We start from the raw sequence: 13,960 nt of genomic DNA, 5'->3' as shown, positions 1-13,960 counted from the left end.
TGCAGCCCCCGCTCATGTCGAGTCTTGTTTCATCTGGCGAGATTCGTCCTAAAATAGAAAAATACGTTTAGTAACTCCTTCGCTTACTTTGTGGGTTTCTGTGTTAAGTACCCGTCTACTTAGCAAAAGCTTGTGTTTTGGTCAGACTATACCGGACTATATATATTGTGCAGAGGTCAGACCTCGGGAAGAAGATAATGAAGAGTCTTGAAGATCTTTCTAGATGAGTATATATGCATCCAATAATTAATATACGTAAGCCAGCTTCTGACAATGACTTTATTCACTCAGCTGGACTGTTACGCGCCTGGTTAATAAGTAACTCGTGCCTCCAGGGCTCCAGGGCTGTGGCTGATCTACATATGGATAAAACACAGGTTTGGTCGATCTCTGCCTATTCAGTATGTACCAATTATATTACCATAACTCGATGCAGAGCGTTGTACTTTTCCGAAAAAAAGAAAAAAAAAGAACCTTGGAAGTTCCAAGGTTCTGTAGACCTTACAGGTAATCAATGGTAGTCCACTGCTACTACTCACTAGCCAGATGGAATTCGATTGTAGTAACTACATATGTAGTAATGTACCTACTTTGAAACACCTTGGTTAGTTATTCGAATACATACTAAATATGTAGTAGTTTCCTGTCTCTGATCCCCGAGCGTTTCAATATGACAATTACCATATCAGATACTGCTTAAAAAAAATGCCGCAATGTCAGAGCCACCTGCCTAAGCGATTGGGATTCCAGTCATAAGCGAGGCGAGGACCTTTGGTTCCAGAGCCTCTTCAAAGCCAAACCAATAGGAAAACTCTTCAGACCTTCCCTTATCAGAATCAATCTCATCCTGGATTGGCGTTTTGCTCTTGCAGAAAACCCTCAGCTCTTTGCATGCCACATCTCCATTCTTCCGTAGATACTCCTGCATGACGTCGCCACAGCTCATGACAATTCGACTGCCAATTCGACTGCCAGCGTTGACAGAGATTCCCATTTCACGCGCACCTTGTGCCGAGCCTCGCGCAACGTGGTGGACGAGAATCACAATGTTTGAGATGAAAGATTCATCGGGCATATACGCAGGCGTGAAATACTGGACAAACTTGTGGTGCTCTTTCGCTTTGATCAGCCTCAGCAGCTCTAGGGAGCGCTTGTGCATGCCGAAGTAGTTGAACAGCAGTACAGGCTCCTCTTCGAACAATCGACTCTTCAAAAGGGCGAGAAGTTGTAGGGTGCCGATGTTGCGGGTTTGGGACCACTTGTGTTGGAACATGACTTGTGGATCGGAGGGCTGAGGCTCCTTGCTGGTAACCTGGAGGGACAGCTCTTGCGAAAGCGTATCCAGAATATTGTCAATGTTTCTAATGCCGCCATCCTCCCTAAAACCAGGGACATACTGGTCCCCGAACAGTTTCGCGATCGTAGTCGTTGGTGTCAGTACTCTGGGATTCTTCCCATCAGGGCGATGGAAATCTCCTCTATTGCGGGCATTGCGGGCAAACTTGGTAGCGGAGGATATGCCTGTGGCCAATTCAAGCCTGTTCAAGGACTCGGTAGCATTCTTTGGCCGAGAACCAACGAATATATGAGAATCACCGTGGATCTTAATGAAAGTCTCCATATCAGGCCAGCTCAAGTTCTTATGGGATTCGATCTTTGCAAGGTTGTACAAGAAAGCCAGTTGCTGGACATCGTACCATTGAGTCACGAGTTGTTGTCCAACATGCTGCATCCGGGTGTTGAGATGGAACAAGCTCAAGCCACACAGGATGGCATGCTGAGAGAAAAGCACATGGTTCTCTGGTGCGTTCTTACCTGGCATCGAATGACGTCTCAGTTCCGAGAAGGGATCATTCATGATCCACGAATCCACTGCGAAGCGTACGCTTTTGATTTCTTCATCACCCTCCTTAGGCCAGAATTTGGGCTGCGGATGTGATTTGGAAACTTTCAAGTAGTCATCAATGGTCTTTTGAATGCGCAGTCCAGACATCCGAAGATCTTCAAATGCGCCTAAAGTGCTGTGACGCATGATATGATGAACATCAAGGAGGACCTGAGAAGCAAAGCAAAGCCATGGAGTAACCTTTTTGGTCTTGCAGAAATCAAGAAGGCCTGTAGTAATCGCATCGGGTGTAAGCATATGAATACCAAATGTATCAATCATGCAGAACTCTGGCAGTAGCTGGAGAAGAATGATTTTGTCTTCGTTGAATTTCTGGCCCACAGGCATCCTTTCTCTGTTCGCCTTGGCATCGTAAGTACCGAAATAGCCTTTCTTGAATACTGGCAGATGATCATTCTGCAGAACATGTGTGAACGATTCCAGTATGATCCACGTTGGCAAATAGCACCACTCGGCTACATCGGACATGTGTTTATTGTATGGCAGACCGATTTCAGTAGATGGGGTCAGATCGATGCTCCTGGTCATACAAGCGATATTGAAGACCAGTTTCTGGAGGTTATCAACAGGTGAGGGGACTGAAGTGCTCCAGTCATCCACCACCTCCTGTACGAGATCTCGTGCAAGTTGCAAAGCACTATCAGTCACAACAGCAGCGTTCATGAGATCGATCTTCTTATCCCGGTATTCTGACCAGGTATGAGAGATAAATGCCCTCATGTTGCGCAAATCTTGGAACAAGCAGTATGTCTTGAAGAATATGAGGCTGAAGTATGAATCGGTTTCCTCATCCTCGTCATTCTCAACCAGCTCCACATTCACAACCTGCTTTGATTCAGGGTATTTTCGCTGTCCCTCTTGAGGCTCTTGAGGCTCTTGTGGTTCCTCGACGATGAGTACAGCAAATTTGTTGAGGAACATATCGAGGTCGGCATTGCCGTCCCCTGCCTCAGATGTTGGAGAAGGGTTCTCGGTATCCGGGTTGGAAGGCTTCTTCACTTTCCATTCCAGGGTCTCACAGACCTTTTCCAGTGCAGAGATAAAATGAGCGTGTTTCTTGTTGTTCTCGGTGTCGCCTTGCCCCAAAAACCAAGAAGTGACATGTTTCCTCAACTTGATCGCTCGTTTGGCGATGATGAGAACTGGTTTAGGCACAGTGAGAGCAGACTTGGCCACAACATCAGCCAGCAATTGAAGATCCTTAATAGTCGTGGTGTACTGGACTGGACCTGAGATTTGCGGCCTCTTTTTGCTCTTGCTTTTACCCTTGTTTAAGGTGGACGCGGTAGAAGTGAGGCCGGGCGGTTGGTAGCCACATTTACCGGCTGCCTGAAGGAGCCAGGTTGCAAAGCTGTTGGTGTCATCTTTGTAGCGAGTGTAGCTGCTTTGCAAGAATTTGGGCAACATGATGACTTATATCACCGAAATTCCACAGTTTCTGAATTGGGAAGTAAATGTACAACCGCCTTAGGGGGACCCCTGGTCTGTGCTCTGCTTCCAAGGTTGTAACTATGTATATATTGATGCCTTAGGCTACAAAATATGTCAGCAAACAAAAATTTAGGGCACCGCTAAGCCAAATTGAGACTAGCGCGAGTCCACACCCACAAGCGGAGAAATTCACGGCCCTCGACAATTTCTTTTCTCAAGCATTCAGCGCAGAGCCATACCATAAGAATTTCAACTTCTTTTGGAAGACTGTAGCAATCATGTCGAAGATCACAGTCGGTACGTCTCAACCCATGCTAACACCAACATGGTCTTGCCACTAACTGCTCCTGTCTCATTACAGCCGGAGTGCGCCAGAATGTCGAGAACCTTCTCAACTACTCTCACAATGAGAAGAAGCGTAACTTCACCGAGACCGTTGAGCTTCAGATCGGTCTGAAGAACTACGACCCCCAGCGTGACAAGCGTTTCTCTGGTACCATCAAGCTGCCTAGCGTCCCCCGCCCCAACATGGCCATCTGGTGCGTTTCCCCTCGGCAACCCCCTCCCGCCGCGCAAACTGTTCCATCGGTGATGCGCTACGGCGAGGGACATCTACACGTCGAATGAACCCGGAACTAACAGACGAAACTCACAGTATTCTTGGTGACCAGCACGATCTCGACCGTGCTAAGCACCACAACATCGATGCCATGTCCGTTGACGATCTCAAGAAGCTCAACAAGAACAAGAAGCTCATCAAGAAGCTTGCTCGCAAGTACGATGCCTTCCTTGCTTCCGAGGGTCTGATCAAGCAGATTCCCCGTCTCCTCGGTCCCGGTCTGTCCAAGGCCGGAAAGTTCCCCACCCCCGTCTCCCACGCTGAGGACATGGCCGCCAAGGTCACCGACGTCAAGTCCACCATCAAGTTCCAGCTCAAGAAGGTTCTGTGCCTCGGTGTTGCCATCGGTCACGTCGAGATGGAGAAGGAGGCCCTTGTTGCCAACCTGATGCTCGCCATCAACTACCTTGTCTCCCTCCTCAAGAAGGGCTGGCAGAACGTTGGCAGTCTTGTCATCAAGGCTTCCATGTCTCCTCCCCACCGTGTCTACTAGATTATCTGTCGCTTAACTGCGCCAGTGTTGTCTAGTTTGGGCCTGAGAACTGGTTTTATGTCATAGTCTCACGACTGAAAATAAAAATGAAGCTCATGATCGGTCTCAATTTGCTCCTTCGGTATCGTAATTACCTCTAGTATAATGTAGTTGCAGATGAATTTTAAGAGTTGTATTCTACATTGCTCATTATGTATGAAATACGGGACTATTTATGATACATGCAGAGAATCAATTTACTCCATGCCTTCCATCAACTCGGTTTTATCCAGAATCATGCCCCGCATGCCAATGAACTCACGAAGACTTTCCCACTCTTCGCCAACTTCCTCACCTCTCATATAAGGATCCTTGAAACCCCACGCGACAGCAACTCTATCCATGGCAGCACGCTCTTCCTCGCGCAACCACCGTTGTCGCAGAGGGATACCAGGAATCCAGACCACACGCTCCATCTGATCGTTAGCTGTAGTAATGGCTAAAATGCCCATGGAGGATGTCCCGCCAACATAAGCCAGAGTAGCGGCGAACGCAATCCCAGTCGCTACGTTCGGATCCATCGTATTCTGGAATGTTGCGGCCCATGACGCGAGAGCATAGCAAGCAGCCGGGGCAGCGGCAAGGCCGGTTAGAGGGACACCGGCTTTCTTGAAGATTTTCGCGCGGTGGAAGGCGGGGGCGCAGAAAGTGTTATCGATGATGGCTAGCACGAGCGAGAGGTTTTTCTGTGCAATGGCAACCCCAAGAGCCTTGTTAGCCAACTCCGCCGGAACGGCGCTGTTGACACTCTTGGGATTCGCCTTCAGCAACTTCACTGGAGAGCTGCCGTCCTCTGGGACAGGCTTGTAGGCATAAAGGTGGAAGATCTCGGGGAAATGCTCAGCCCGTCGCAGCAGAGTCAGGGTCTCGGTGCAGGAGGCTAGCGCTTCAGGCGAAATAAAGACCTTCTCGTCCTTCATAAGTTCAACGACAATTTGTGAGACCGCATCTGCCAGTCGTGGGTCTGAGTGCTGTGAGGACTGTGGTTTGCCTTTGTTCTTCGCTGCGGTTTGCTTCTCTTCCAGGTCCAGCAAAGAAGAGATCGCGTTGCCCTCGCCCTTTGAGGACCCCTCGCTCTGATCCCGTTCCCGCGAGACGAGGGACTCAGCGACTCGCTGGCATCTTTGGAGTAATTCTACTACCACCTCGCTGGAGGCTGCAGCATTTGATTGGTGCACGGCAGATGCGTCCCGCTCAATCTCTTTGATTACAGCCTCAGGGCTTGTCTTGGTTGTTGCAGCGGAAGCATATCGGCGGGAAATAAGTAGAGGAGAGTCCAATACCAATCTATCGGATCGTTTCGAGGGCTGTAATCGGAGATTGGAGGCCGTAGCCCGACTTGCGCGCGCGGGTAGACGCGCGATAGGGAGGCCACGACGGGGTGCTGAAGTCGAGAATTGACATAATTGACAGATCGGACCCTGTGGCCGGGAGCCTCTATTGGCTGTTAGAGCAACTCTTTTCATGGCTGTGGTGATGAGTGACGTTGTGAGGCAGCTGTATTTTTTTCGATGGCAGAGTCCAGGCGGAGACTTCGCCCCGACGCTGTCCACTTCTCCGTACTCGCACCCTGACGTCTTCTTACCTCTCTGCCTAACAACTCCATGTTCCCTTTTATTCTAGGAACACATCATTCCGACCTGATTGTTCTCTGAATTATATGCAACTGTTTACCTGACAAACCCATTATTTGATCCCTAACCATGCCACCTCCTCCCCCGCCGCCGCCGCCGCCGCCGGGAGGTTTGGGCGGTCCTCCCCCCGCCGCCCCCTCCAGGTAGCATCCCAAGCAGACCCCCTAAAGGGCAGGCTAAGGACAGGGTAGGTAAATGCGATGCTTCAATTTCACTGCCACAAGCAGCTTGTCGCCCAAGGAACTCGGTAGCTAACCTATGGATAGGGCGCACTTCTTTCTGATATCCATAAGGGCGCGAAGCTGAAGAAGGCTGTCACCAATGATCGATCAGCACCTCAAATCGGAAGCTCAGGAGGCGTCTCAGCAGCCCCTCCCGTCGCGGGTGCGCCACCTGTTCCTGGCGCGAGGCCGCCTCCAAGCGGGCTTGCACCGCCCGTACCATCCGGCCCAGCCGCGAATCGATTACGAAGTAACAGCGAAGGAGTTTCTGGGACAGATGGTGCAGCCAGTGCGACGCCACCTCAATTAGGTGGTCTATTCGCTGGTGGGATGCCCAAACTACGCAGCCGTGGAGGTGTCGATACAGGTGCCAATCGAGACTCGCCATATATCTCTGATTCCGAAGGTGCACCTCGACCACCCGCTGCTGCAGCTCCCAAGCCTCCAACAGCTCCCCGGCCTCCTGGGACTAGGCCGCCTCCCCGTCCATCATCAACCGATTCACCGCCCGCACCACCGGTCAATTCCTTGGTTGCCGGCTTGAAGAAGCCTCCCCCCGAGACCTGCTTCACGACCCTCATCCGCAGTTCCAGCGTCAGCTACAAAGGCCCCTGAAGTGCCACCTCCACGCGCACCTCCTCCCCCTCCAGCACCGGGCAAGCTTCCACCACCGCCTACATCAAGAAAGCCGTCCGGACCCCCACCACCTCCCCCATCAGCCCCTGCGACTCGGGCACCTCCTCCCCCACCGGCTGCTTCTAGATCGACACCACCCCCTCCCCCATCAGCAGCCCCGCCTTCAATTGCTGCGCAGGCTGCCCGTTCCGCCCTGGGACATTCTTCGCCTTCGGCACCTCCCCCGCCACCCCCATCAGCTGCCCCAGGTGCTCCTCCACCACCGCCTCCAACTTCACTTCCTGCAGCTCCGCCAAGCGAACCGCCATCCCGCCCACCCCCTGTTTCCTCTCGACCTGTCTCCCACGAACCCATTGCATCGCTGGATCCTAGCGCTTATACACTTTCCAATGGTGGATCGCCTGCACCAAGCTCACGAATCCCTTCAACACAAGGACATGGCCCAGTCCTAATAGAAGACCCGCGATTCAAATTTCAAAGCGATGGGCTGCTCCCTAAACCACGGCAATTTATCGGCGGAGAACGCCGATATCGTGCTGGAAGAGGCAGCAGTGTTCCTTTGGATCTGAGTGCATTGCGAGGCTGATTGGAGTGCATAGGAAATTGCGGGCGATATCGTGCACACATAGTGAATTGCTACATAAATCCTTTTACGTTAGAGTCATCTATGTAGCTCATTGTCACTGTAGCCAACTTTGTAGAACAGAATATCTTTTTCTTATAAGACTCATCTCCGTTCATTAAACAGTATAAAATGATGTGGTATCCACCATAAGCTTCAGCACGTGATTCAATCGGGGATGTCAATCGATTATCGTAGAAAACAACCATGAAGCACCAAGACACGTGCTACCACCAATCCCTTCGCTATCAATCGAGACCACGGGCTCGCGTTCTCCAGAATATTACTGTTATCGTCTAGGAGGATTCTCGCAATCTTCACTTGATATTCGACAAGCAACATCGACCCGCTCTGCGCCATTACCATCACCCGACATTCAATTGGCCCCGATCTTTCAACGGAGCTCCTACAGCTTTGGTTTTCTCCCGGCGATCTTGGGGATTTCCAGCAAGTCAATTGCCACGCTACGACCAACCGCGGCCAATCCGGCTCTTTACCTCGGCGAACACGTTTTGCGCGAAGTGACGAACTCCGAGTTGAACGAGGATCCACGAACCCTCTCTGCTCCCGCAAGGCAAAAGAGCTACTCCAAGCTTAGTGACAGGACCACCTGGCTCGAGACACAGCTCGATCCCGACTCAGCGGTGCATCTACCTGTACCTGATCAACCGCAAAATTGACATCCTTTGACCTTGTTAAACCGCCCTCCCATCCAACATGTCTCTCCACTTTTACGTTAATAGTGAGTTTTGCCGTTTCTGAGATGCTTCGCACATCCAATCTCAGGGCTATGTAGACCAAGTGCTGACCAACCTCGCCTTAAACAGAAAAGGTCCTCATCCTCACCGTTGACGGCCGCACACTCATCGGCGATCTCCTGTCAACCGACCAAACGACCAATCTTGTGCTCGCCAATACCGTTGAACGCATCATCCGCACCCCAGAAGACGATGAGCCCTCCACTGAAATTGAGCATGGGCTGTACCTGATCCGCGGTGACAATGTCGTGGTGTGCGGTGAAATAGACGAAAAAATGGACGGAGACATCGACTGGTCCAAGGTGAAAGGCGAGGTAATCCGAGACACGAAGAATGCATGAGCGGGGGTTTTTGCACGGTGCTATTTTCCATTGTCATTTTTCGGGCGTTTTGGGGAAAACCATTTGCATGCGATACAACGATTCAGCAAGCCGATCAATCCTTGAGTTTGCCAGCGTTGCGTGGCCCTTTACTATGAATTCACCGTTGCAGGCTTGGCCCTTGGCCCTACAACGATGCGCAGATAAGCCGTTGAATGTCGACCCGCCATGTTTTGATTACTTTCCGTTGCGAACCTACGAACTCCCAAGCTGTCGATGTTGCTTTGACATCTTTGTGCAATGATGCAATGGCCAAAAGCATATAGAAGGGGCTGCACATGGGGGTTTGCCATCAACTCGGCATTCTTGCCCCTCGAATGACTTTGCGGGGGGCAAGAGCACAGACGAGGCTGGGCACGAAGACAGTGAATTTACAGGGAAATTCTAACTACTTGCCTCTCCCAAGTATGAAATGTCGAGGACCCCTACGTTCTTCGATCCAGAACGGAATGTGAATTTACATCAGAGCAGTATGATTCGAGATAGGTGGAATTACCATTCCAATTTTCTACATTCTCCTTTTAAAAAGGAGTAATCAGGAGTAATTTCGTACCGTTTGCAGCCACATTCCTCGACTCCACGCGGGAAGATGCCAAGGCTACCTCGTTCAACGGTATGAAGTACGGAGTACCCTCGTAGAAAGAAAGAAAAGAATCCCATAAAGAGAGGATATGGTGAACTAGGCAGTCATGTTACAGGCATACAGACACATGTAGTCAGTCAGGTCTGTAACTATGATTTTGTAGTACTTGCTGGTCTCTCAAGCCCCCCTCGGGGACTTGGCGCAGCAAGTTAGGAGGCTACATGCTGTGGCAATGTGATGTGTACAAGGGTAATTAAAATATTTAAAAGAAGAACAAGAGTAAAACTATTCAATCAAATTGATCAGACTGTCCGTAAAACATATATCTTTGCATATATGTATACCCAGCTCAGGCCGCAAGCAGTAATATCGAAAAGCCTAAAGGCGAAACAGGCAGAAACCACCGCCCCCCTCAGAATCCTCAGATCTCCCCTAATTGCCATTTCATCTTTTTCTTACTTTCTCTCCCAACTATTTTTTACCCTCTCTTGGCCCTACAGATCGCTGGGCGATCTCCAATTCCTACGTTTACCTTTCTATCCCCCTTTCCGCTGTTTCCCCCCTTATCCCGCTCAGCCCTTCATGTGTCCGATAGTATCACTACAACACAACGAGCGAATACTGGGTCAATTCTACCAGTTCTCCCGGGCTGATAGCCCATCTTGAATGACGGTGTACAACTCCTAGCCACAAAAAGCCCCAATAAACCGATATTCCCCACTCACCCCCCGCGCCAGCCATGTGGCTCTATCGGGGCGCCCAGTCCGCAGTCTTCTACTATGCCAGTTGCACCCCCTGCGCCGAAAATATCGATCGTCGGAAACGTAGAAAGGATGCTACCCGGATCCAGCGGGAGAAGGAGAAGGAGCGACGCAACAACGAAATCGTCACCGACCAACCCCGTCCATTCGCCCAGCCAACCCCTTTCAGTACCAATGTAGGCTGGCGGGAGGAAATCTCCCTAGGCCCTGGTCCCCCAGCCCGTCGTGGTGGTCACCGAAATGTCCAACGAACGGACAGTTGGAATACCGACCAGAGCTCGCAACTCAAGAAAGACAAGACTGGTGGCCTGATGCATCCGCTCGGCGAGAAGTGGAAGTCGATGCGCTACCAACGGGAAGATGAGCCTCTTTGGGGACAGCAGGAAGTCCGTGGATCGTCCATTGGATTCTCTGGACGCGGTCGCGCAGACCCGAATGAAACCTCCAAGTACTACATCCCCCGCGTGCCGCCGGTGAACGATCTCCACCCGCCCATTGTTAGTGGACCGTGTAGCCGCGCCGAAACCAGATGGATGCTCCAGCCACCACCAAGTGCCCGAGTGATGGCCGGTAAAGCAGACGTCACTTCGCCGATTCGTGGTAGTGCCTGCGGACTTGATACCATATCCCGGGCTCCCAAGAATGTTGTGATCAGAGAGAGCGAGACTGAAAGAATCAACGAGACCGCTGACGGCGCTGTCGATGACACCACTCAGAACCATCGACCTCCTCGACCATCGCTGACTCGACTCCGTATCGACTCCGATGGTCCGGATCCAGAATCACATTCTCGAACTGACTCTATGTTCTCCACCACCAACTCGGACTCTCCGAGTCTTGAATGGAAATACCCTGACACACCGGCATCCCGCCCTCAGTCGAAAGCCACAGATGACACTGACAAGTTCTACCGTCCACATATCTCGAAGACTCTATCCACAATGCACCGGGATAGCAAGAAGGTCCACATGCTACACCTAGAGATCAACGACGACAACCGCGACGATATTGGCCTGGGTCAATTACAGCCCATCCGTCCATGGCGTTGGAGCATGGACATCTAAAAGCCTTTCGAACACAAAGTCCACAACACTCATCCTCGAAAAACCTCTTATCTCTCTTCCATTCTATAACGGCGTTTGAAGCATTAAGACCAGCCAGCATTTGCTTTTATTGTCTTCTATTTTTCCTCGACCTGATCCCTCAAAGCAAACATCCACGCTCTTGCTGTCGGGACCTCATATCCTACATAGGCATGTACCTGGCTGGTCCAGTAGAAAAGCGAAATGCCTTACATCGCCTGCAAAAGTTCCTCTGTTAATTCAGCGCAACAAGAGCACGGGCGAGTCCATCGCGACAGCACTCCTTCCTATCATTTCACATTTCTTTTCCTTGTCTTTTGCTTGTTTCAGCACTCTGGCCCTTCAGACTTGTTTTTCTTCTATTCTTCTGCTCTCCTTCATTCCTAGATATTATCACTTTCTTGTACCATAATCACTCCCTCCCAGTACATAGTCTTTGACCAGCAATGGATTTTTTTCTCCTTTTAGACATTGAATCAAGTCTAGAATACAACATAATAACGCAAGTAGATTACAATGCTTTCCACTCGATCATCCTTAGACAGGTCCTCCAGAAGCTGCGGTCTCAATCTAGATCTGGGCCGTGATGTTCTCGGCATATTTGAATACAAATTGTATATAACTCGATATACCCGACATATCTCTAATGGATCATAGGTCTCCTATACAGCAGTACATAAAAAGTGTCCGGCGTATGTTAATCAATAACTGCGCAAGATTTTACACGAAAAGTATGTATTGGGTTCTAAGAATAGCCAAAGAGAAGTATATATAGAGGGGTAGCTTTCAAGCTCCGCTCACTACTTACCAGGTCTAATTCGACACAGCTATTGTAGATTACTATTGTTGCATACAAGACAAAGGATCATGCAGATATGCGTTGCATTCAGCGTTAGATTTTCGATTCAACTTGTCTTCGTGATAGATGCAATTCAAATGCACATCAAAAACATCATATGCAGAGGACATGTGATTTTGCTCTCGATAAATCAAGAGATCGGACACAAAAGTTCGAGATAGAACAGCTCAAAAAGAAAAGACGCAAAAGAGAATAGATCGTTGGATCTCCTCGGCGTTTCAAAAATATCCCAAATGCAAACAACGCCCAACCCGGCCACGCATAGCCTCTGTAAACCAGCCAAGGGGTTGAGGGGGCCTGTATCGAAATGCTCGGAGCCCGCGGAGCACCAGCCAGACCGCCCCTTTGTTAATTCCTATCCCTCTTCATTGTGTTTGCTAGGTGGATGCAGATGCCGGGAGATATATAGAGGGAAGGGAAATCGCGTTTCGATTCACTTCTGCTCTAGTAGACCTTCTTCTTCTCGTCCATGCTCAATTGGCCGGGGCCCATGTTGACGAGTAGGACCAGACCACCACTGTAGAAATTATTAGCGTTGAAGATGTTCACTGTTAGGGAGAGGGAACGTACACAATCGACAAAATTTGGAAGAAGTCGTACTTGGCGAAATCCTTTTGCGGGTGGTGGGCATGCAGCTAGACAAATTATCAGTAACAAAAGATATATTCGATTGCTCAAAAAACATACCGTCCAGAAGTTGTTCACAAACACGTTGAACAGACTCAGCAGGACCACAAGAATGATGGCGCTCCACTTGGCCTTGAAGCCAACAACAACCATGACGCAAGCGACAAGACCAAACAAGCTAACCAGAATGCGCCAGAAGCTCCACTCGCCAGAGAAAACGAATCCAACGAAGAGGAAGATCAGCAAAACACGACCAGCGAACTGGACATACATCTTGCGGTCCTTCTCATCGAGCTGGGGCAGACCGGCCGGGACGAACTTCTTGCGCACCCACGAATCAGACAGGACCATGAGCAGACCACCGACAACACTCAGATTGCGAAGGAAAAAGTTCAAGTCGAAGATGAGACCGTATCCAAGACCCTGTGTGACGACGACGCCGAGCAAACCCGCGACGGCGAATTCGGTGCGCTTGCGGGCGATAACCAGAGTCGAACAAACAGCCATGGCGATGACATTGACGATAAGGAAAGTGTGCGTGATTCCCCACGGAACTAAAGCCAGCACGAGAAAGCGCGTTAGACAACGAAATAGAGGTAGCGTGGGACCCTCGGCCCTAGGTCGCGCGGATCAGGGTCCCGAGAGTAAGGGTGTTATCTTACTCTTCCGGAAATCACGAAGGTAAAGTAGTTGATCGCTCCATTGTGTGAGGATGCGCAGGGAGTCTTCGATGAAGGTCACTACGATCAGGAATCGGCCGATGGCGGGGAGGTAGCTAGAGAGTGAAAGAACAGGGTGTTAGTGTATGGCTCGAATCCCCTTGTTTTGAGCTCTCTCGCGACTTCGACCACAACACGGGAGGAAAAAGAAGATCAAAACAAAGAGTGACACTCGGACATGGAACATACGGCTTCACTGGATCGGCCAAAGTGTCCAACCAATCCTCAATCTTGCTGGTCTGCTCGCGGATTGCGTCGAGCGGACTTGGGTCGCTGGTGGCATCTGCGCTACCGGGCCCGCCAAATGGGTTCTGGTGGCCGAGGTTGTAGCCCGCAGTGCCACGAATTTGGGCCATGACGGGAAAATAAAACTAAAGGAAAGAAGATTGAGGAGAAGAAGAAATCGGAGTTGAGGTCTGACGAGTTGGGGAAGAAGAAGTCAAAGACAGGAGCAAATACCAAGGAGTTGTATACAAAGCAACTTCAGGCCACGATAACCGGAACTAGCCGCTAAACCTCTTTTGGAATAGTGACGACACAGGACTTGATGATCTATATACCGTTGAAGATTCAAAGCTCTACATTCTTGT

At 50.3% G+C, this 13,960-nt stretch overlaps 7 protein-coding genes across 7 annotated transcripts; 4 read left to right on the top strand and 3 right to left on the bottom strand.

The window, feature by feature from the left end:
* Nucleotides 1-730: 730 nt before the first annotated feature.
* Nucleotides 731-3,313, bottom strand: N7489_008883 (uncharacterized protein; the record flags this gene model as incomplete). Its single annotated transcript, XM_056714633.1, has 1 exon — nucleotides 731-3,313. One exon carries the CDS (start codon nucleotides 3,311-3,313, stop codon nucleotides 731-733), a length of 2,583 nt encoding a protein of 860 aa, XP_056562255.1.
* A 47-nt stretch (nucleotides 3,314-3,360) lies between these two features.
* On the top strand, nucleotides 3,361-4,533 carry N7489_008882 (60S ribosomal uL1 domain-containing protein; the record flags this gene model as incomplete). Its single annotated transcript, XM_056714632.1, has 4 exons — nucleotides 3,361-3,419; nucleotides 3,471-3,634; nucleotides 3,699-3,876; nucleotides 3,993-4,533. 4 exons carry the CDS (start codon nucleotides 3,361-3,363, stop codon nucleotides 4,447-4,449), a joined length of 858 nt encoding a protein of 285 aa, XP_056562254.1. The 3' UTR covers nucleotides 4,450-4,533.
* Nucleotides 4,534-4,685: 152 nt separating this feature from the next.
* On the bottom strand, nucleotides 4,686-5,954 carry N7489_008881 (uncharacterized protein; the record flags this gene model as incomplete). The annotated part of the gene is made up of 1 exon (XM_056714631.1): nucleotides 4,686-5,954. The coding sequence occupies one exon, from the start codon at nucleotides 5,952-5,954 to the stop codon at nucleotides 4,686-4,688; it is 1,269 nt and encodes a 422-aa protein (XP_056562253.1).
* Nucleotides 5,955-6,191: 237 nt separating this feature from the next.
* On the top strand, nucleotides 6,192-7,565 carry N7489_008880 (putative proline-rich, actin-associated protein Vrp1; the record flags this gene model as incomplete). The annotated part of the gene is made up of 4 exons (XM_056714630.1): nucleotides 6,192-6,231; nucleotides 6,293-6,309; nucleotides 6,389-6,929; nucleotides 6,994-7,565. 4 exons carry the CDS (start codon nucleotides 6,192-6,194, stop codon nucleotides 7,563-7,565), a joined length of 1,170 nt encoding a protein of 389 aa, XP_056562252.1.
* A 753-nt stretch (nucleotides 7,566-8,318) lies between these two features.
* Nucleotides 8,319-8,700, top strand: N7489_008879 (U6 snRNA-associated Sm-like protein LSm8; the record flags this gene model as incomplete). The annotated part of the gene is made up of 2 exons (XM_056714629.1): nucleotides 8,319-8,343; nucleotides 8,429-8,700. The coding sequence occupies 2 exons, from the start codon at nucleotides 8,319-8,321 to the stop codon at nucleotides 8,698-8,700; spliced, it is 297 nt and encodes a 98-aa protein (XP_056562251.1).
* Nucleotides 8,701-10,061: 1,361 nt separating this feature from the next.
* On the top strand, nucleotides 10,062-11,147 carry N7489_008878 (uncharacterized protein; the record flags this gene model as incomplete). The annotated part of the gene is made up of 1 exon (XM_056714628.1): nucleotides 10,062-11,147. One exon carries the CDS (start codon nucleotides 10,062-10,064, stop codon nucleotides 11,145-11,147), a length of 1,086 nt encoding a protein of 361 aa, XP_056562250.1.
* Nucleotides 11,148-12,468: 1,321 nt separating this feature from the next.
* On the bottom strand, nucleotides 12,469-13,726 carry N7489_008877 (protein ERV29; the record flags this gene model as incomplete). Its single annotated transcript, XM_056714627.1, has 5 exons — nucleotides 12,469-12,541; nucleotides 12,595-12,659; nucleotides 12,712-13,205; nucleotides 13,314-13,426; nucleotides 13,560-13,726. 5 exons carry the CDS (start codon nucleotides 13,724-13,726, stop codon nucleotides 12,469-12,471), a joined length of 912 nt encoding a protein of 303 aa, XP_056562249.1.
* Nucleotides 13,727-13,960: the final 234 nt, after the last annotated feature.

This window comes from Penicillium chrysogenum (assembly GCF_028827035.1).
Source record: "Penicillium chrysogenum strain IBT 35668 chromosome Unknown utg000005l_segment0_segment0, whole genome shotgun sequence".
In the NCBI taxonomy this organism is placed as follows: Eukaryota; Fungi; Ascomycota; class Eurotiomycetes; order Eurotiales; family Aspergillaceae; genus Penicillium; species Penicillium chrysogenum.
The sequence above is the reverse complement of the archived record's forward strand: the minus strand, read 5'-3'. Positions and strand labels throughout refer to the sequence as shown.